The following is a 21,093-nucleotide window of genomic DNA, read 5'->3' as shown; positions in this document are numbered from 1 at the left end:
AATAGTTTAGCGTCCATCCATTCACAGAAAACAAAGCTTCATTGTAAGGTATGGGTATGAATTAGGAGATACTGATCAGTGCAAAAGAGAATGTAAAATTCATATAGAACTGGTTAATATTAAAAGCAGGTGTCCCTTATTCTTTGATCGAAGTCATTGATTTAGTTATGCATGCTGTCATTGTACGATCTTACATATGAAGCACTGATACTGTCCAGTTACTCTTGCTTATATCAGAGTAAACTAAACAAACCTAAATTGTATTGTTTCTGTTAGAATTCCTTGATGTAATATGCATGCTGGAATGCTATGGGTGTCTTATGCTTGCCTATTTTTTCCCTATGGTGGCAATTGGACTTTCTGAAGATCTGCCTTATGTTCACAATTGTGGAAATTGAGTTGTGCAGAACACACTAGGGTTGCACTGCGTGGTTAATGCACATATTTCCTCTATGCATCTTTGAATAAGTCTTTTGACTGGGCCTTTTGCATTATGCTGAGAACTAACCTGCGTAGTCTGTAAATCTGGATACAGAAGACCTCAGAGGTTTCGGTCATGCCCTTCTTTCTTTATCTTCTTTTCTAACTTTTTTTTCATCCTTTTAATCTCAAGCTTTCTTGGAAGAGTTTTATGTGAAGCCTTATGCCATGCACCCCAAACTGCAGTCTTCCCACTGCTTGGGTCTCCAACTCCCAGAAACCCTAACCAGCTTGTTCGTAGTAGTCAGGAATGCTGGGAGTTGGAGGTCCAAGCAGCTGGAGAGCCGCAGTTTGAGGATGCCTTCCTTCTGCTTTCTAGCTATCTCAAATAAAGGGATGTTGCACTCTTATATCTTTTTTATTTTAAAAAAGTCTTCTCTGATATGTTCATCACTATATCATAAGATTAGCTCTGGAAGATAGAAGATAGAAGCTACCTTCCAATGTTTTTATATGGGTACAACACAAGAAGAGCCATCCTAGATTAGAGGCATTGCTTCTCCTGTTCACCATAAGCTTTTTCAGAGCAGCCAAGCAGAGGCCTTTCGGAAGTTGAGCAGTAGGCGTTTTCCTCAGCAACTGTTACTAATCAGATTCAGTCCTGCTCAGCTTCTGAATCAGATGAGCTTGGGTGCATTTAGGTCAGTGGTGTCAAAGTTGTGGCTCTCCAGATGTTTTGGACTTTAGCTCCCAGAAATTCTTGGATGAGCTGGCTTGAGCTTCTGGGAGTTGGAGGCCTAAACATTTAGAGGGCCACAAGTTTGACACCTCTATCTATAAAAGATACTCAAAGCAACTTACAATAAAACCAATCCAATACAATTTTAAAACTAAAATATACAAACATTGAAATAGAATTTAATATTAATGGTATTAAAAACAATTAAAATCCTTAAAACTGAGTAAAAACTACAGCACCCCTGACCTGATCTTAAAAACCTCCTCCTTTAAAAGCCACTTTCATAGAGCTTTTAACCTGTAGTATTTTTGTCGAGAGATACCTAAAAGTAGTTGTTAACCTCTATACACATAGAGCTGAAGTTCAAATAATTCCCAGTAGCTCTTTACAACGTTTACAAGGAAGTCGTACATTTTCTCTGAAAGCATCAGCTTTTTAACATCTGTTGGGATCTATAGACTTCTATATCTGTGAAGGAATTTCAGATGCCATTGGCTTGTGACAAAGTGATGCTATTTGCTATGATGATGAAGAAGGGCATGTAGCAAATGGAAGTGTTTTTGCTTTCCCTCCAGTTAGTTGTTCCCACAAAACTGTCACACTGGCTCTTGATTTTAAAAAGCCATTAGTGTATTTTATGTGAAAGCCGTTTCAATAAGGAGCTCCCAGTATGCATGGTTATTTCCCAACTTCTACTTTAAAGATAGAGTCTTTAGAAGCTAGATGGGAGCTTAGATATTATTTTGGGAATGTGTTGCAAATTGATCTCGTAGGTATGCCTTTGCGTGTATGTCTACACATGTTCACATATGGCATTAACATAGAGCTGAAGTTCATATATTTGTGCATCTACACAAGGGCACACACTTTATATTGAAGCTAATGAGCAGCTGTTTGGTATCTCCATAGGGTCTTGGAATTCAAAGAGAAGTTAAATGTTTTGAACAAAATGCAGATCCACACTCAATCCAAAAGAGAAGAAATCTGATACACAGAGAAAAGTGTATTTGGAGAACAGTTTCTCCTCCACCACCACTCTTTCACTAAAAAGAAACTCAACTCATTGTCAGAGCATTGGGGGAATTCTTTGGCATGGGTGTCTCTCACAGTGCCTATAGTCATGACTGACTGGAGGATACTCTCACCTTATTGCAATACTATCTAGCCATTGTCTGTTCCCTAGCATGTTCACCACTAAATGAGAACAATGTATATTATGGAGGGATCCCCTCCAATCACATTGACTGTAATGCATTTTGAAGTAGCCAGTTTTCAACCTTCCTTATTCCTCACATTGGGTATGCTTCTTGGAGCACACTTGAGGTATGTGCATTTGAAGGATGTTAATTGATGAGGTCAATCTCGGATTCTGGACCAATAGATCAAGAAGAATTATTAGTTAATTAAGCATTTCTGTAATCCAGATCCTATCCCTGTTTAGGAAAGCTTATTCAGAGGAAGGCTACCTACAAGCAAACTTTTCCCATTAGCCTCTGGAGGTCTTTTCTCCTTTCCAGTAAAAAGAGAAGTCTCATTAGGAATAGACTTTTGTAACTGCAGAGAGAAAATGTAGTGAAACTTGATTGGAGAGCTTGTTACTATGGGTATGCACTACCCCGCTATTATAACTATTTGGTCAATGTCATCTTTTCCCTGGAGTCTTAATGTTGAAGAGGAGGGGCTTCAGCACATATCTGTATTCCTTTTGGGCCTGACCTTTGTACACTAGAAAAATTAGAGAGTTAATTGAAGTCAGTTGAATTGTTTTCAACTAGCATTAGAGGCACAGTAGGTTTATTACATTTTGATAATGGAGATTCATTACCCTGCAATCTCAATTTCGTTTTGATATGGGAATTTAGTTTCTCTTTGAGCTTGCATTTGGCAAACAGTCACTTGATTATCCACGGTCAGTGTGTTTTTTCCGCATTGTATCACTTGTAAAATTATCATTCTTTAGGCAACCTCTTACACACACACATACACACACACACACACACACTTCCTTTATTGAGGCATTTTGGACAATAAAGTGAAATGGAGGAAATGAACAACACCTATTTTAGAACAATTCAATAATGTTTGTGTATACATCAATTAGTCATGTTAGTTTTATTTTTGTGTTACCTTGCATGCACTTGGCAACAGCATACTAAGTTTTTCACCTGGAGTCACCAAAAAAAAAAAAGACAATAAACAAAATCTTTCTCTCTAAAGAAGACATTAGTAACCTAACAGCAGCATGCGGAACTGGTGACTAGTTCAGAAATGCTAGTTTGCCTCTTCATTATTTACCATGTCGTTCCCTGTTCAAATGTTAACGTAGCTAGGAACTCATTATTGCCTCAACATACTATCCGTCTCCTCTTGCAGATGGAAGATAGTGGATTTGATTTCTCAAATTGAAAGTGTTGTTTTGATAATTATAAAATGTCCTCACATATTCTGAAGCTTTTCATTTGTTAAGGTTTCTGATCAATTATTAGGCGTATTAATTTGAAAAAGCATTTTAATTAGTGTACAGGCACAAGACAGGCTTTGAAAGATACTGTTAAAATAATGCATTGTGTCAGATTCCCTGATGGTATCCTGTTTGGTTCATTGGTTTATCTGTAGAATGAGGAGCAACTTTGGCAATCCCCACACACCCCTTTGGATCTGTTAAAAACCATCCCCTCCTTGTACTGTTTTGTCAATGAAGTAACACCAACTGGATGCAGTCTAATGGATTGGATAGAGATTTCGGCATTTACATTGTGCCCGAGGGAAGCAGGCTATCCTGTCTACCATGACAATACCTCAGAAACACTATGCGGAGGCAAGTTGAATAAGGCAGGTTGTGGGACAAAGCAGGTGAAGCACCATAGCCAACCTGATAAATTCAGCTGGGTTCCCAGACCATCCATATACTATTTGATGGGCTGAAGGGTCTTGTTATGGTTGAGCCTTCGGGCTCCGGTAATGAAAGAAGGGGTCGTAAGACTCCTCGAGAGTCAGACACATTTGTTTGCAGAGCCGACAGATGAGGACTCATTTGAGGGTTTTTCTCAGGGTTTGGAGGAAGAGATGGCCAGCTCGGAGGAGGATGATATGGAATGGACTCGTGTGAGGGAGGATTTGGGTGTTGGGGAAACAGGCAATGAAAGCATGGGAGGTGATTGGCGGGTTGCAGGATCAGACCCATGGACTGGTTGGAGGGATGGAGCGGGATCCACAGCTGGGGATGCTGTGGGGCGTAGTCGAAGGTGCTTAAGCTCTGATGAGGATGATGATGTTGGGGCATCTGGAATTGGGATGGCAGCTGACAGCGATGATGAGCTTGAACTGTGATAAAATGGGGTTTGGGACCAATGTCTAATTGCGTTGGGCAAGGTAATCTGGACGGACGCTTGGGCTCTTGCTGGGGAATTTCCTGAAGACGGGTGTGTTTCATTACTGGATACGTAAGTTTACCAAGGACGGGGCATTGACGGCGGGAGGAACTGTGTGGGGTTTTTCTCTGTGCAACTTGTGTTTAATCTTGATAGCTTGGACCTCCGTCGTCTTTTTGACGGGCAATATCTACTTTCACTGGATTGACGCTGGACTGACTGACTACGATTCCGGATTAACCCTTCTGCTGGCTATCGGTGTGACCTTTGGATTCCTTGACGACTACGCTTGGCTTTTGATCTTCTGGAACGGATTGGGACCCTGCTGACTGCCGTTACCCTAAACCTGAATCTTGACTACAACCACGCTCTCGTTCGCTGCAGGAAGGAGTAAACAAGCCTGGTTTACTCCCCTGCTGTTCCTGAGTAGCAGAGAGGAATCTGCCGCCAGTCTTTTGTTTACATTCCAACTCCTGTTGATTCTCTTTTGTTTGCATTGTTTGCCAGGCTGAAGTAAGCACTTTGATTTAATCCGGATTATACTCCTGTTTAACCCGGTTTTTCCCTTTGAACTGTTTAAGCTCAAACTGAGCTGCTTTTTGGTTATTTAGCACACTGAAGTCAAGTGTTTGCCCTGTTCTTTGTTCCTTACGGGCGTTTTTAGTTCTGTAACCTCAATAAACTGAGTTTTGTTTTACTTGCTGGCGTTCTGTCTATGACAGATTGCCCAACGCCCTAAAAAACAGTTTTTCAGTGAGGTACCAACGTCAAGAAGACGATGGAGGAACTCAAGACTCGTTTGGATCAGCTGCAGGCTGCTTTTAATGCTGCACAAGCAGCACAGCCAGCTAAGGGACATGTAATGACTCCTGAACGTTTTGATGGGTCCCGGGACAAGTTGCCTACTTTTTTGGCTCAAATTGAACTTTACTTTTCTCAGATTAGCCCACAAGCTTTTCCTACGGACACCAGCAAGGTGGCATTTATTTTGAGTTTATTGACCGGTTCAGCGGGACAGTGGGCAACTAATTTAATTTTGGGTAATGACCCAGTCAAGGACAATTTGGTTAATTTCAAAAGATTATTATCGGACACTTTTGGGGATCCCCTCCGTAAGGAAAATGCTAGCTGGGCTCTTTACCGGTTAAAACAGGGAAAAGGGTCTGTTTTGGACTATTTGAATAAGTTTAATTCTCTTCGCCATCAACTGGACTGGGGGGAGAACGCATTTATGCTTTTGTTTATAGATGGTTTAAGTGACCATCTTCAAGATGAACTGGCGCGGTTAGAGCCAGCAGATAATTGGGACGCTTTGGTGGCTAAGGTTTTGCGTTTGGACGCCCGGTTAGACTCTCGTAAACAATCTCGGGCTATGTATGCGCCACCTGTATCTGTATCTAGGGCACCTGTGGCTAAGGGGGAGGAGCCTATGGAGCTCGGGGTGTTTAGAAAGTTGTTGACGGCGGAAAAAGATCGTAGAAGGCAATTAGGATTATGCCTGTATTGTGGGACTGCTGGGCACTTTGCTAGGAACTGTAACATCAAGCCTTCTCAGTTTTCGGGAAAAGGCCAGCCCTAGTGCGATGTGAGTCCAACGCACTAGGGCTTACAAGGCAGTCACTAGAGGGAAAGAAACATGTTTTTGTACCCATTTCTCTGTCTGTTGGGGGAAAGGAACTTGTTTCAACTCTGGCACTGCTGGACTCAGGGGCTACGGTCTCGTATGTGGATGTTGGGTTTGCTAGAAAATATAGGCTCCCTACAAAACGCAAAGCGTGTGATATATGGGTGGAAGGAGTGGATGGGAGATTACTGGAATCTGGGGTGGTTAATCGTGAAACCTCAGGGATAACATGGGAGGTGCAAGGGATAACTGGAGAATTTGTATGGGACATCACACGGTTACCAAGATACAATGTAATTCTGGGTATGGATTGGTTAACGTTGGTGAATCCTCAAGTGGATTGGGTGAAGCGTACTATAGATTTTAAAAGGCAGGGATGTTTTATTTTAAATTCTTCCCAGCTTGATATGGAGGGTGTGCCTATTGAATACAGGGAATTTCAAGATGTTTTCTGTAAGAAGGAAGCAGATAAATTACCGCCTCATAGATCATATGATTGTGCAATTAGACTGGTGGAAGGCGCTAAATTACCAGCAGGAAGGTTGTATGCTCTAACGGTACCTGAGAGACAAGCCTTGAGAGAATTCCTTGATGAAAATCTAGCCAAAGGGTTTATCCGTCCATCGAGCTCTCCAACTGCTGCACCTGTGTTTTTTGTGGCTAAAAAGACAGGGGAGCTTAGGCTAGTATGTGATTATCGGGTTCTTAATAAGCATACAATTCGTGATAGGTATCCGCTACCTTTGATTTCGGAACTTCTCTCAAGGGTTCAAGGGGCTAAGATCTTTTCTAAACTTGATCTACGGGGGGCATACAATTTGATTAGGATACGGGAAGGTGACGAATGGAAGACGGCATTCAATACGTGCTTCAGATGTCACGAATTTCGTGTGATGCCTTTCGGACTGTGTAATGCGCCCGCCGTCTTCCAAAGGTTCATAAATGATGTGTTTAGAGATTTGATTGATCAGTTTTTGGTGGTTTATTTGGATGATATATTAATTTTTTCAAAAGATGTGAAGGAACATCAGCAACATGTGAGGCAGGTGTTGCAACGTTTACGGGAAAATGGGCTCTTTGCTAAGGCCTCCAAATGTGTGTTTCATGTGTCAGAGGGGGAATTCTTGGGACATGTAGTTTCCGGAAAAGAACTAAAAATGGACCCGCACAAAGTTGACGCTGTCAACTCCTGGCAGGAACTTAAGTCTAAAAAAGATGTACAGCGTTTTTTGGGTTTTGCTAATTACTATCGTGAATTTATTCCAAACTTTGCTAAGCTTACTGTACCTTTAACACAGCTATTACGCAAGAAGCAACCGTGTGTGTGGGGAAGGGAGGCTCAAGATGCGTTTGAACAGTTGAAATCTAGTTTTCAAGATGATAATATACTAATACATCCAGACATTGATAAACCATTCATAGTAGAAGCAGATGCTTCTAGCTATGCGTTGGGAGCTGTGTTATCTCAAAGGGATTCATCAGGGACCTTGCGTCCCTGTGGATTCTATTCCAGACAACTAACACCTTTTGAACAAAATTATACCATCTGGGAAAAGGAATTGTTGGCAATAAAGGTGGCGTTTGAGGTGTGGCGGCACTGGTTAGAAGGCGCACGTCATCAAATTGTGGTCAGATCTGACCACAAGAATTTAGAACATTTACAGACTGCCAAGAAATTGAATCAACGTCAGATTCGATGGGCCTTGTTTTTCTCTAGGTTCAACTTTAAGGTTCAGTTTGTGGAAGGGAAGGTTAATTTAAGGGCGGATGCTTTGTCTCGTAAGCCAGAGTTTAAAACCTGCAAGCAAACAGTGCGTCAGACAATATTACCAACTGCTTCTCTGTGTGTGGTAGAGAATGAGTCTGGGCTACACACTCAGATTCTAGAGGCTCAAAAGAATGATAACTGGACTCAAGAACAACTCATATTGCTTTCGGTAGGGACTCGTACTGTGCTACCACATCTACAGGACCAAGAGGGGGTTTTGGTGCGTAATGGGCAAGTTTATGTACCGGCGGGTTCACTCCGGTTGGAAGTAATTAGGGCACATCATGATGAGCCGATGGCTGGGCATTTTGGCAGGTTTAAGACTGTACAACTTATTACCAGGAATTATTGGTGGCCTAAAATGCGACAGGACATTCTTCGTTACTGTGATAGTTGTGCAGTATGTCAACAGAGCAAGACGCCTGTCGGGCGCCCTAGGGGATTACTGTCTTCCCTGCCTGTTCCTGAAAGGCCCTGGCAGATTATTTCTATGGATTTCATTTCTGATTTACCTAGGTCTGGGGGTTACACGTGTATCTGGGTGGTGGTGGATTTGTTTTCTAAAATGGCTCATTTTATACCATGTTCAACGGTTCCGGCGGCTCCTACGTTGGCTTTACTTTTTACTACGCATATTTTCCGTTTGCATGGGGCTCCTGAGATTATTGTATCTGATAGGGCTCCTCAGTTCGTATCTCGTTTTTGGAAGCATTTCCATGAGTGTTTAGGAACCAAGTTGAATGTGTCCTCTGCTTTTCATCCGCAAACGGATGGACAATCTGAGAGAGTTAATGGGCTGTTGGAGCAGTATTTGCGCTGCTTTTGCCTAGAACAACCTGGTGATTGGGTGAAGTGGTTGTCGGTAGCCGAGTTTGCTTATAATAACGCTACGCATACGTCCAGTCGACACACGCCATTTGAGTTGACTTATGGTTTCCATCCGCGGGGGGGAGTGGCACTGTCGACCAATGTGGTTTCCTCTGACCCTGTATATCGCTCATCTGAAATGGCTGCCTTACATGATATCGCTCGTAAGTTGTTGTTAGAAGCCAAGGCAGCTCAGAAAACTCAAGCAGATAGACATCGGCAGGCAGGGGAGGAGTTAGAAGAGGGGGATTTGGTTTGGTTATCCTCTAAGTATATCAAACATTCTGGGGGAAAGTTTGCACCACGGTATTTGGGGCCATTCCCTATTGTTAAGAAGATCTCTTCTGTGGCGTTTAGATTACGTTTGCCGTCCTCTCTTAAGGTTCATCCTGTATTCCATCGTTCTTTGTTCAAATTGGACACTTCTGGGCAACGAGCTACTGTGGCCGCGGAGGTCTCTGCTGTGACTCCACCTTCGGAGGATGAGGCCTTTGTGAGGGGGGATAGTGTTATGGTTGAGCCTTCGGGCTCCGGTAATGAAAGAAGGGGTCGTAAGACTCCTCGAGAGTCAGACACTCTCGAGGAGCGTGAAAGGAAACAGCTCCAGGATTTGTTTGCAGAGCCGACAGATGAGGACTCATTTGAGGGTTTTTCTCAGGGTTTGGAGGAAGAGATGGCCAGCTCGGAGGAGGATGATATGGAATGGACTCGTGTGAGGGAGGATTTGGGTGTTGGGGAAACAGGCAATGAAAGCATGGGAGGTGATTGGCGGGTTGCAGGATCAGACCCATGGACTGGTTGGAGGGATGGAGCGGGATCCACAGCTGGGGATGCTGTGGGGCGTAGTCGAAGGTGCTTAAGCTCTGATGAGGATGATGATGTTGGGGCGTCTGGAATTGGGATGGCAGCTGACAGCGATGATGAGCTTGAACTGTGATAAAATGGGGTTTGGGACCAATGTCTAATTGCGTTGGGCAAGGTAATCTGGACGGACGCTTGGGCTCTTGCTGGGGAATTTCCTGAAGACGGGTGTGTTTCATTACTGGATACGTAAGTTTACCAAGGACGGGGCATTGACGGCGGGAGGAACTGTGTGGGGTTTTTCTCTGTGCAACTTGTGTTTAATCTTGATAGCTTGGACCTCCGTCGTCTTTTTGACGGGCAATATCTACTTTCACTGGATTGACGCTGGACTGACTGACTACGATTCCGGATTAACCCTTCTGCTGGCTATCGGTGTGACCTTTGGATTCCTTGACGACTACGCTTGGCTTTTGATCTTCTGGACCGGATTGGGACCCTGCTGACTGCCGTTACCCTAAACCTGAATCTTGACTACAACCACGCTCTCGTTCGCTGCAGGAAGGAGTAAACAAGCCTGGTTTACTCCCCTGCTGTTCCTGAGTAGCAGAGAGGAATCTGCCGCCAGTCTTTTGTTTACATTCCAACTCCTGTTGATTCTCTTTTGTTTGCATTGTTTGCCAAGCTGAAGTAAGCTCTTTGATTTAATCCGGATTATACTCCTGTTTAACCCGGTTTTTCCCTTTGAACTGTTTAAGCTCAAACTGAGCTGCTTTTTGGTTATTTAGCACACTGAAGTCAAGTGTTTGCCCTGTTCTTTGTTCCTTACGGGCGTTTTTAGTTCTGTAACCTCAATAAACTGAGTTTTGTTTTACTTGCTGGCGTTCTGTCTATGACAGGTCTACTTTGGGAAATGAGGCTCAGGCAATGCTCTTTCTACCAGTCCATTTGCATTTACCAAACTCTACATCCAATGCAAAGCAGTAACTGAGCAAATGGATTCTCACCCTTGCCGAAAAACTGACTTTTGTTTTGATTTAATGGTGCTTTATTTTCAATAGTGTTCACCTGTTCTTCTCCCTTTTTCCACAGGAAATTCTTAAGGCACAGAAGTATCAAGAAGAGATGAAAAGGAGGATTGAAGATGTTTATGAAAAGGAGAGGCTTCTGCAGGCCAAAGAATACAAAGAGGGACTTGTAGCAGAACCACTTCAAACTCAGATTAAAGGCCATGCATCCTCCCCTCACTTTGGAAAGAATGAACCTTCTGAAGAGCCAGTCAGTACAGCAAATATATTTCAGCCTGGATCTTGGATGCCTCCCAAGGACAGTGGCCGTAAGAAATAAGTTAGAAATATCTGGAGATAGGGAAATAATAAGAAATAACTGTCTAATACATGCTTATCCTTTTGCATTACTTGAAGAATTGTTTAAGTAAATGGAGGAAAAACTCTTATAATTAAGATGTAAAGATTGAATAACTGCTCATGTTGTATAATTCATAATTTATGTACGTTCAACTTAGTTTTGGTATGAAATGGTGATCAGGGCTGTAGAATCTGTCTGGCTTCTACATGTTTTGAACTACAGCTGCCATAATACTATACCATTGGCCATATTATCTGCAGATGATGAAAGATGCAGCCCCAAACATCTAATGCCCAAAAGGACTCCAGGTGATGTAATTATATATTATACAGTACAACAGTGAATATAAAAAGAAGCCCTGAATATAATTATAATTGTTCGGCCATGAGTAAATTAGTTCTTTCATACATAAAATGACTGTACTAAATGAATTTACAACTGGCTTGTAATTCACAGGGAATAGAATCTGTAGTACTTGATTTATAAATAATGCTATGGTAAGTATAGCACCATCACATCTGTGCGTACTTATAGCTTGTTAGTTAAAAGGCTGACTAAGAATCCCTGCCTTTCATTAAACAATCAGTTTTATTAGAAGTATCACTGTGTGCGTAAAATGTATTGTCTTTGAAGGCAATGACATCCTTCAAATTTAACATGCAAAAGTAGTTTTTCAAGTACATTTGTTCTCAAACCATTGTTTACGCAATTTCCTGTTTTCCTGAGATACTCTGGTTAGTTCTCACCCTTGAGAGGTCAAGAGGAAAAGAGTCTCTACTAGCAGGAAAGCTAGATTCCCATTGTGTCTCAACCAAGTCATAGAAAGGCAATAAAATAAAAGGGCAAAGTTCTATTTAGGTTCCTCTCATTGCACTTTACAAGGAGCTGATACTGTGTGGTGCTTTCAAGGGACCTCAAGATAGACTGCAAATTTATCATTGAAAGTTCATTCTCACCAGCAAGTGAATTATCCCATGCCTTTCCAAGGGCCCTTCCACACAGCCATATAACCCAAAATATCAAGGCAGAAAATCTCACAATATCTGCTTTGTACTGGGTTATCTGAGTCCACACTGTTATATATATTTTAGTTCAAAGCAGATGTGAGATTTTTTTTAGCTGTGTGGAAGGGGCCCAAGTCCAGAGGGGAGAGTGATGTGGTCTCTAAAAGTATCAATCAGGCTGCTGTATCTGATGCTATTGTACTTAATGCTATTTGGGAGGCTTTACTTTGTCCCACATGAAGCAAGCATCTTTATTATGTGTGTATGAATGTGCCTTCAAGTTCCCTGTTGACTTATGTCAACCTCACAAATTTCATAGTGTTTTCTTAGGCAAGGAATACTCAGGGGTGGTTTTGCCAGTTACTTCCTCTGAAATTTAGCCTGTCTCATCTGGTAGTGATTGGTGGTCTCTCATCCATGTACTCACCAGGGCTGATCCTGCTTAGCTTTCAAGATCAAATGGGATCTGATTTCTTTAGGATATTTAGGTCAAAAGGCTAAATACTCTTTTGTTGTTGTGTGTTTTCCAGGCTGTATGGCCATGTTCCAGAAGCATTCTTTCCTGACGTTTCGCCCACATCTATGGCAGGCATCCTCAGAGGTTGTGAGGCTAGTAATGCTTTGAAAGTTAATAAAAAAAACTTGCATGGTCTAAAGGTACTCATTGAGTATTAACTTTATCATTAATTAGTATTGAGGCAATCTGTGTTAAAACACAAGGAAAGCCAGTATGGTGTAATGGTTTGAACCACGGAATACAATTCTCAAGACCAGGGGTTTTACAGCAGTGGAAACCCATTGGGCAAGTCATACTGTTACAGCAAATGCAACTTTCTCTGGATAAATTTTGCCAAGAAAAACCTGAGATCCCCCCACCCCACCCCCCCAGCACCTTAGGGCTGCCATAGACCAGAAACTTCTTGATGAACACAACAAACATGCCAAACCCATATGAATACTCTCCCTCCAACTTGCTTTGCCTGTCATTCATGGATTCACTCACCATAGGCTAATTAACCACCTGCCTACCAACCACAGTTGGCATGAACTGCCCTAATTTGTAGCCATAATACCCAAGGATGAAGAATGCTGGAATTTGTAGTTCAATGTCACCTGGAAGAACACACCTTTGTCCTCTTGTGGTTTCAAAATACTATAAAATCCTGTTCTTACTGTTGCCATCGTACACTGTGAAATCACCTTACTAGAGAATCTGGTTCAGTTGTAGACCACTGTGTCAATTCCTCCCCAGTGAGCTACAGACCACTCCCTCCTCCCCACTTTTTATTTGTCAGCATTGCCTCTCTAAATGACAACATACTGCAGAAGGAAATGGAAGTATTTGGGAGCAGTATTGTATGGTGATTCAGTCTAAAGACTAGCCACTACTTTGCATCTCTGCCCAGAAACAAACCACTGCAGGACTTTCATAATTATATGACATGTTAATTACTCTACTATATAATGCATCTAGAATTGTGGTTTGAAATATCTTATAGACCAGTTATTCCCCAGAGTGGCTATCGTGTATATTTTAAATTTGAGCATTAAATAAATTTTCTAAAAAATAATATGGATAAAGAGTTACTAGGATGAAGCTGATCAGATACAATACTTCCAATGTTAAAAGGTGCTCTTTGCATGTTTATCACGGAATGCACAGCACAATAAATTTTCACATCTGGAGTAGTTCTTCATTCATAAGAGCCATTCATTTTGGAAATTATCCTTACTTTAAGAAAGACACTTTAGATACGTTTTCGCAGCACTGCTGTTATAATTATCTAGTACATTATAAATCTGTTCATAGAAATAATAGTTCATGAAGGAACACCTACTCTTATTTGTTCACATGATAAGCAGCACTTCTAGTATCAAAGCTATTGCTCCCTATTATTGGTCTCATGCAGATTGCATAAATTGTCATATTTCATGTTATTTCCTAATATATCTAAAAATGTTGACCATTAGGATGAAATCAGGATTTTCTGCAATATAGAAATAATTTGAAATAGGCTGCAATTATCTCATAAATCTATAGGATTTTTTAAAAACAGAAAAAATAAAATATTTCTTCTTCAGTCTATAAAATTATAAGGAGCTAGATATTTAATCAGTCAACAAAATTATAGTTCATACTTTATAACACACTACATACATGTATTGTTACTGACATCTTGTTTACAAATACATTCCAAATTAGAAATTAAATCTCAGGACAATGCTTCTCAAAAGCTATTAAAATTAACAAGACTTGAATAACACAAATTAAAAAGAACAAATTATCTCAGGAGTTATCTGATTTGCTCATACCCATGTCCTAGAAAGATTACAACACAAAAATATACAAACATAAAAATTCTTGGTTAAGAAAAGTTCTGTCCAGTTGGGTTGCCATTTTAGTCCTTCTTCGTTCGTTTAGCTTTCGCAATATTTTCCTGGCGTTTCTGCTTCTTCTTTTGTTCTTTCTCCCTGGCTTCTATCATTTTTGCCAGTTTCCATGACAGTACTGCACTTGCTAAGAAGAGGGGCGTAAGAGCCAGGATCACCGTTGTCAGAAATCCATATGGATCCTTTGCAGCCCATTCCACAATATATTCAGCCCAGCCTTTGATATTGTCAAGCATCTTTTCTGTTACCTAAGGAGGGAAATCCTCCATAAGAAAGAAGGATAACTATGAGATGTTTAATAAGAAACTACTCAAACAATTACCTATTGAGGAATGACGGTCGGGAAGTAAAACTGCTTGGACTTGTGAACTTGGGTATATAGGACAGTTAACTTTGCATCTCGTTACCAGAACCAGAACATTTAGTTGATTAAGCACCCACTTCTGGTATAAACAATTAAATATTCTGAATTTACTGCCCACCAGAGAACAATAAATGTTTAGAAGAAATGCAGGCGACAGAAGTCCCTTTAAATGGGAGGGCTCCTGTCTAAGAGGAACAGGAAACATTTCTTGTAGGATGACACCTGCTGTTATGGATACAACATCTAAAAGCAAAGCAGACATTTTTCTTTGCCATAAGACTGGCTCCAGCATAAGCGTAATATGCCCTTGCCTCCCCAAGAGGTGGCTGGGATTGTAGTCAGAAAAGATTACTCTCTCTCTCATATCTCCAGTGTAAGCATATTAAGAGAAACTGCTCCAGCACTGTTCCCAGTGGTGGAACAAAAAGGCTAGTTCCAACTGAATCCCCTCTCCCCCACACCATCATTTGCAAGTTTAATCATTTACCTATTCAACTAAGTCATTTAAGTCTGGTGACAGCTCTAATAAATTCACATCACAGATTCTAGAGGGAAATATTTTTAGTGACTTGTGGGGTTTCTAAGTTTTCCAAGGCAGTCTAATTCTAGGTATAGTGACTGACACTATAGCATGTTGTGAGGCAATGGATGGATGATGGCCCTTCACCACACCATCCTAAACAGACAATGTTCTTTTGAGACACAAAAGAATTGCCTCAGCCCTGTGATCATTTTTAGTAACAAAAAAGAAGTTCAAGAAAGAGTCTGCTCCTGCTAGGTATAAAATTTGCCAAATGGATCCATTTCCACTGCACACAGAAATGCTTTACTATGCACCCTGCAGATGAAGACAGTCATGGGACCTGAGTGCCTAAAATTCTTCATACACAGAGGTCACAGAAAAGGTTTTAGTTTTTCTTCACAAAAGCTGCTAAGTACGAAATTTCACACTTCTTCATAATGCTGGTTATATTAGCTTGGGTAAAATTAAAACACTGTTATACCACTGCTATTTTAAACTACAGGAGGGAGAAATTTCAGTCTGGAACTGTATCATCTTTGAGTTTAAACTCCCCCCACCCCATCACCATTCATCTGTAAGATGCAATAATACCCTTTAATGAAATTCACTGCCTTTACTTGAATTTTCTTTTCCCCACCACCTCCTTTGGCACATGCAGAAAATCACAATGTTTAATTCAGCTTCCTCTTCTGCTACCAGGCCCATAGTATCATCTCAAGTCCTTCCACTGGACATTTAGATAATATCCAATTAAAGATAACAAATGATTCCACACTCACCCAAGGGGCTAAGAAGCTCCAGTTTAATGATGTAGAACAGGACTAGGTACCGTTGTCATAAAGAGGAAGAAGAGATAACCTTGAAAATGTAAAACAACAATATTGAGGATTAAGATTGTAAATCACTGCACAACAGTTCAGATAAGGTATCAAGCAACATGCTCTTGTGTTTAAGGTGCAGCTACGTTAGTCTACTTGAAATGTCAACCTAAGATCTCATCGGTTGCTGATCCATATCTATGGTGGTCTGGGAGATACTGGCAGGAAGAGTAAATTGACTAGAGGCACAGCAGCAGGGCACCTTCCTCACCTCAAAGTGATGCCTTTGTTTTTCCCTGCCATCATATCCATACCTTTGTCAAAATACACACAATCTAATTTACTGTTGCAGCGACATAAAGAACCAATAGGACCTCAGCACGAGTCAAAATATGAAAAATGTGGAAGTGACATTGGGATTTCTCTCTCATTTTACTTGCAAATGTTATTGGAAGTGAATGTGGAGAGTCTTTACGCAACAGAAGTATCAACACATTTCCATAAACTGCTATGATAAAGAGTTATATAAAAGTTTCATATTACAAGTTGCAAAAAAGAATACCTTGAAAGCAAAGCATACATTGAGAACCACATGCACTGAGGCTGATGCAAGAAACAGCAAAGATTCCGAATTCTGAGACAATTGTATTATGTAACTGTAACTAATACTATCCCTGAAAACTCACATTATAAGCATGACAGTCCTATCCACAATACTGCCATTTCCATGTTGTCAGAGAGTAGACAGAGCAGTAGCGAGTTATGTATTTGGATGTCACTGCTGACCCCATAACACAGAAATGGCCATAGGCTGTGCTGCTTAGAAAGTGAAGTAGGAGAGGATTTTTGTCATTGGGGCTCCTTCTACACAGCTAAATAAAATCCCACATTCTATACTTTGAACTGGAATATATGGCAATGTGTACACTGATAACCCAGTTGAATGCAGAAAGTGGGATTTTCTGCCTTGATATTCTGGGTTATATGGCTGTGTGGAAGGGCCCTGGGACATTGGACAGAATTCTGATATAAGCAATAACCATAAAAGTGTGTTGTTATGGTGTAAATCCATGTTATGCTATAGTAAATCACTAAAATAATGCTAACCAACATTTAAATTAAGACATGGAAGTTGAAGTTCAAAACACCTGGTGGGTCCAAGTGTGCCTATGCCTGTTTTAACAGTTTTGTGTATGAAACAAAGTTTGTTGATATTGAACCACCAGGAAGCAAAGGTGTCCCTCCCTCAGCCATCCATGGGGCTTGGAAAAGCCAAAGAAAGGGAAGTATTATGTTGCATGAAGACGATGAAGGGATTTGCTTTGAGTTTATGACCTCCATTCCTGTGTCATTGCTCACCTCAGACATTGAACTTGTTATACCTCACGCTGAATAAGGTCAGGCCTGGTCAGGGTAAGCCTTTAAGCAGGAAACTTCTAAGGAATACACTGATGTTCTGGAAGGTATACAGAGGGGGAGTGACTAAAATGATCAAAGGTTTGGAGACCATGCCCTGTGAGGAGCATCTTAAAGTACTGGCTGTGTTTAGCCTGCAAAAGAGATGGTTGAGAGGAGGCACAATAGCCATGTATAAATATGTGAAAGGGTGTTATAAGGAAGAGGGAGCAGGGAGCAGGAAGAGGGAGTTTCTGCTGCCCTTGAAACTAGGACTCAGAGCAATGGGTTCAAATTACAGGAGATTCCACCTGAACATTTAGAAGAACTTCCTGATTATGAGCTGTTCCTCTCCCTTTTCCATTTCCCTTTGTGCTTCCCAAGCTATTGTTAAGGTCCAGTGACAAGAGGGGAAAAGCAACAGGGCCAGTTCACAGCATGTCCCTAGTTCAATTGAGAACAATTGTTTTGTTGTAAGCTGCTCCGAGTCTCTTTGGGGAGAGGGGGATGGATTTAAAAAAAGATTATTATTATTATTATTCAGCAGTGGAACTCGCTGTCTCGGAGTGCGGTGGACACTTCCTTCCTTTAAACAGGGTCAGTATCTGTCAGGGATACTTTGTGCTTTTCCTGCATAGCAGGAGGTTGGACTAGATGGTCTCTTCCAACTCTATGATTCTATGAAGTAGCGCTGTGACAGTATGGGTGACATTATTTCCTCTGAGTGTGGAAGAAATGCCTTTGCATGTTGCTGCTAATATTCTCCACATCACTGCAGGTTCTCATACAGCTACCATTTTTTCAGTGAGTTATTGCCTTAAAAGCCCTAAACGGCTCGGGTCCAGACTATTTGGCAAAGCAGATGTCCCACTACAGACCAACTTGGACACTTCGGTCATCGGAGGAGGCCCTGCTCTGGGTCCCAATTCCATCCCCAGCATGGCTGGTGGAAACAAGAGAAAGGGCCTTCTCTGTGGCCACCACCACCCCCCCCCCCCCCACACACACACAAACACCTCTAAAATTCCTTCCCAAGGAGTTAAAGATGGCACCCTCTGTCCCCGCCTTCAAGAAACAGCTGAAGACGCACTTTTGCTCACTGGCTTACAAAGAGGAGGAGTAAATGGTAATACAGTAGAGTGTCCCTTATCCAACCATCGCTTATCCAACATCCTGTATTATCCAACACTGCCTCCCGCCCGGATCCACAGCTGTTTCTCTAGGCAGCAATGCCCAGCGGGTCAACATGCCCAACAACAACACAGGGGCAGCTACACTCCCAAACAAGTGGCAGACTTGTTGTAAAACATGATGTTTTGGTACTTAATTTGTAAAATCATAGCGTAATTTGATGTTTAATAGGCTTTTCCTTAATCCCTCCATATTATCCAACATTTTCACTTATCCAACATTCTGCCGGCTTATTTATCTTCACTTCACTTTATTTCTTAATTAGTTGCTCTCCACCAGAGTGCTCATGTTGGATGAGACTCTACTGTACTACCATTATACATCTGATTAATAGCTACCATCCGTATCCATGCCCTGTTTGCCCCCACCAGCTCAATACACATCTTGAACAATGATCAATCTATTTGCCACCAAGGAACTGGGATATTGACGCTTCTGTTTGCTGTTTTGTTTTATGTCTGATATAACAGGTTGCATTTTTATTTAATTTTAGTTGTTAAGTCTTAATTTGTTCTTATATGTTGGTCTATCAATTTTTTGTTATTATGGGTGCATTGTTGTTGTGTTTGGGCACTGAAGGTTTCCCTTTTATCTTTGGAATCTACCTGGAGTCCCTCTGGGGAGATAGTTTTATTATTATTATTATTTTGGACCCTTTGTGCTTCCCAAGCTATTGTTAAAGTCCAGTGACAGAGGGGAAAAGCAACAGGGCCAGTTCACAGCATGTCCCTAGTTCAATTGAGATCATTTGTTTTGTTGTAAGCTGCTCCGAGTCTCTTCGGGGAGAGGGGGAAGGATATAAATAAAGCTTATTATTATTATTCAGCAGTGGAACTCACTGCCTCAGAGTGCGGTGGACACTCCTTCCTTGGTCTATCAATTTTTTGTTATTACGGGTGCATTGTTGTTGTTTGGCATTGAAGGTTTCCCTTTTATCTTTGGAATCCGCCTGGGGTCCCTCTGGGGAGATAGTTTTATTATTATTATTATTATTATTTTGTACGCAACACCCACCATTCCTAACAGCCTACCGGCTGTTAGGAATGGTGGGAGTTGAAGTCCAAAACACCTGGAGGGCCCAAGTTGGCCCATGCCTGCATTAGGCTATCCATGATCCCTTGCTTGGAATGAGAACTATTAGCCTGAAAGTGCCTACCAATGGCCTGCTATAATCAGTTACCTATAGCAGTGGTTCTCAACCTGTGGGTCCCCAGAATGTTTTGGCCTTCCACTCCCAGAAATCCAACCGTTTGTTAAACTGGCTGGGATTTCAGGGAGTTGTAGGCCCAAACACCTGGGGACCCACAGGTGAGAACCACTGACCTATTGCTTGTGACAGCCAGTCCCATCTAATGAGAAATCACACAAGGCTGCTTCAGAACTGTAAGATCATGGACTATGAGCCATCCATTCCGGAGCATTTCCGGGTTTCCCAGACAAAGGAATGGCGGTCACCCTGGGCATGGTTTTCAAAAGACTTCCTGTCGAATAACTGAACCGTGGACGGAGAAGCGAGAGCCTGGAGGGAAGGGAAAGCAGGGAGCCGCAAACGAAAGGCAATCGTGCGAGGAAGTCTCCACTCGTCCTCAATGTCTCAGCAGAGCAGCGGCCTCAACGCCCCTCTCCCACCCACCCTCAGCCTCACTCACCCGCCAACCGGAACGAGGAAGCAAGCGGTGCAGGAAGTCCCGCCTTCCCCTCTTCCGCTTCAGGAGCCGAAAGAGGATCCTTACGGAGGCACCTCCCAGAGGAGAAATGTAGACTATAGAAAAAAAAACCCTGTAGAGCACTCTTACTTTCATGATTGCAAACTTCCGGGTTCCGTTTAACCTTTCTTTTGTTCCCAGCAGGGAGGTTGTTTTTTTAAAAAATCGATCATTAAAAAATAATAGTATGAAGGTTAGGTTATGCTTAATAGGGGTCGAAGGATTTTCAGATTGCTAATGTAACGCATATTATGATGTGGTATAATAATATAGTGCAATATAATAATATATAATAATTGTATTTTATATATTACATGTAATAGCACTAATAATATTGCACTATAGTGTTATAGTAAAAAGGTAAAGGTTTTCCCCTGACGTTAAGTCCAGTCATGTCTGACTCTGGGGTTGGTGCTCATCTCCATTTCTAAGCCGAAGAGCCGGCGTTGTCCGTAGACACCTCCAAGGTCATGTGGCCGGCATGACTGCATGGAGCGCCGTTACCTTCCCACCGGAGAGGTACCTATTGATCTACTCACATTGGCATGTTTTTGAACTGCTAGGTTGGCAGGAGCTGGAGCTAACAGCAGCCGCTCACGCTGCTCCCAGGGTTTGAACCTGGGACCTTTCGGTCTCCAGCTCAGTGCTTTAACGCACTTTGCCACCGGGCTCCTATTACATGTAATAGTACTAATAATATTGCACGATAGTGTTATAGTACAATAAAGTAATATATACGAATA

At 41.8% G+C, this 21,093-nt stretch overlaps 2 protein-coding genes across 5 annotated transcripts in view; one reads left to right on the top strand and one right to left on the bottom strand.

The window, feature by feature from the left end:
• Positions 1-12,622, top strand: part of ndufaf2 (NADH:ubiquinone oxidoreductase complex assembly factor 2) — a 55,654-nt gene extending 43,032 nt beyond the window's left edge. For both annotated transcript variants that reach the window (XM_008102865.3, XM_003216240.4), the window contains one exon: positions 10,683-12,622. In XM_008102865.3, the coding sequence (XP_008101072.2) occupies positions 10,683-10,937 (255 nt within the window). In that variant the 3' untranslated portion in view covers positions 10,938-12,622. The remainder of the gene's footprint in view (positions 1-10,682) is intronic.
• A 1,431-nt stretch (positions 12,623-14,053) lies between these two features.
• On the bottom strand, positions 14,054-20,419 carry smim15 (small integral membrane protein 15). 3 transcript variants are annotated; one of them, XM_008102864.2, is made up of 3 exons: positions 20,294-20,419; positions 16,020-16,098; positions 14,054-14,637 (listed from the first exon to the last, which is right to left on the bottom strand). In XM_008102864.2, the coding sequence occupies exon 3, from the start codon at positions 14,587-14,589 to the stop codon at positions 14,362-14,364; it is 228 nt and encodes a 75-aa protein (XP_008101071.1). In that variant the 5' UTR covers positions 14,590-14,637; positions 16,020-16,098; positions 20,294-20,419; the 3' UTR covers positions 14,054-14,361. The 3 variants fall into 3 exon arrangements, with proteins under 3 accessions (XP_008101071.1, XP_008101070.1, XP_008101069.1); XM_008102863.2 differs by having other exon boundaries at positions 14,054-14,616; XM_008102862.2 differs by having other exon boundaries at positions 14,054-14,601; positions 20,294-20,417.
• Positions 20,420-21,093: the final 674 nt, after the last annotated feature.

This window comes from Anolis carolinensis, chromosome 2 (genome assembly GCF_035594765.1).
Source record: "Anolis carolinensis isolate JA03-04 chromosome 2, rAnoCar3.1.pri, whole genome shotgun sequence".
NCBI classification, from domain to species: domain Eukaryota; kingdom Metazoa; phylum Chordata; class Lepidosauria; order Squamata; family Dactyloidae; genus Anolis; species Anolis carolinensis.
This window is presented reverse-complemented; position numbering and strand designations above follow the sequence as displayed.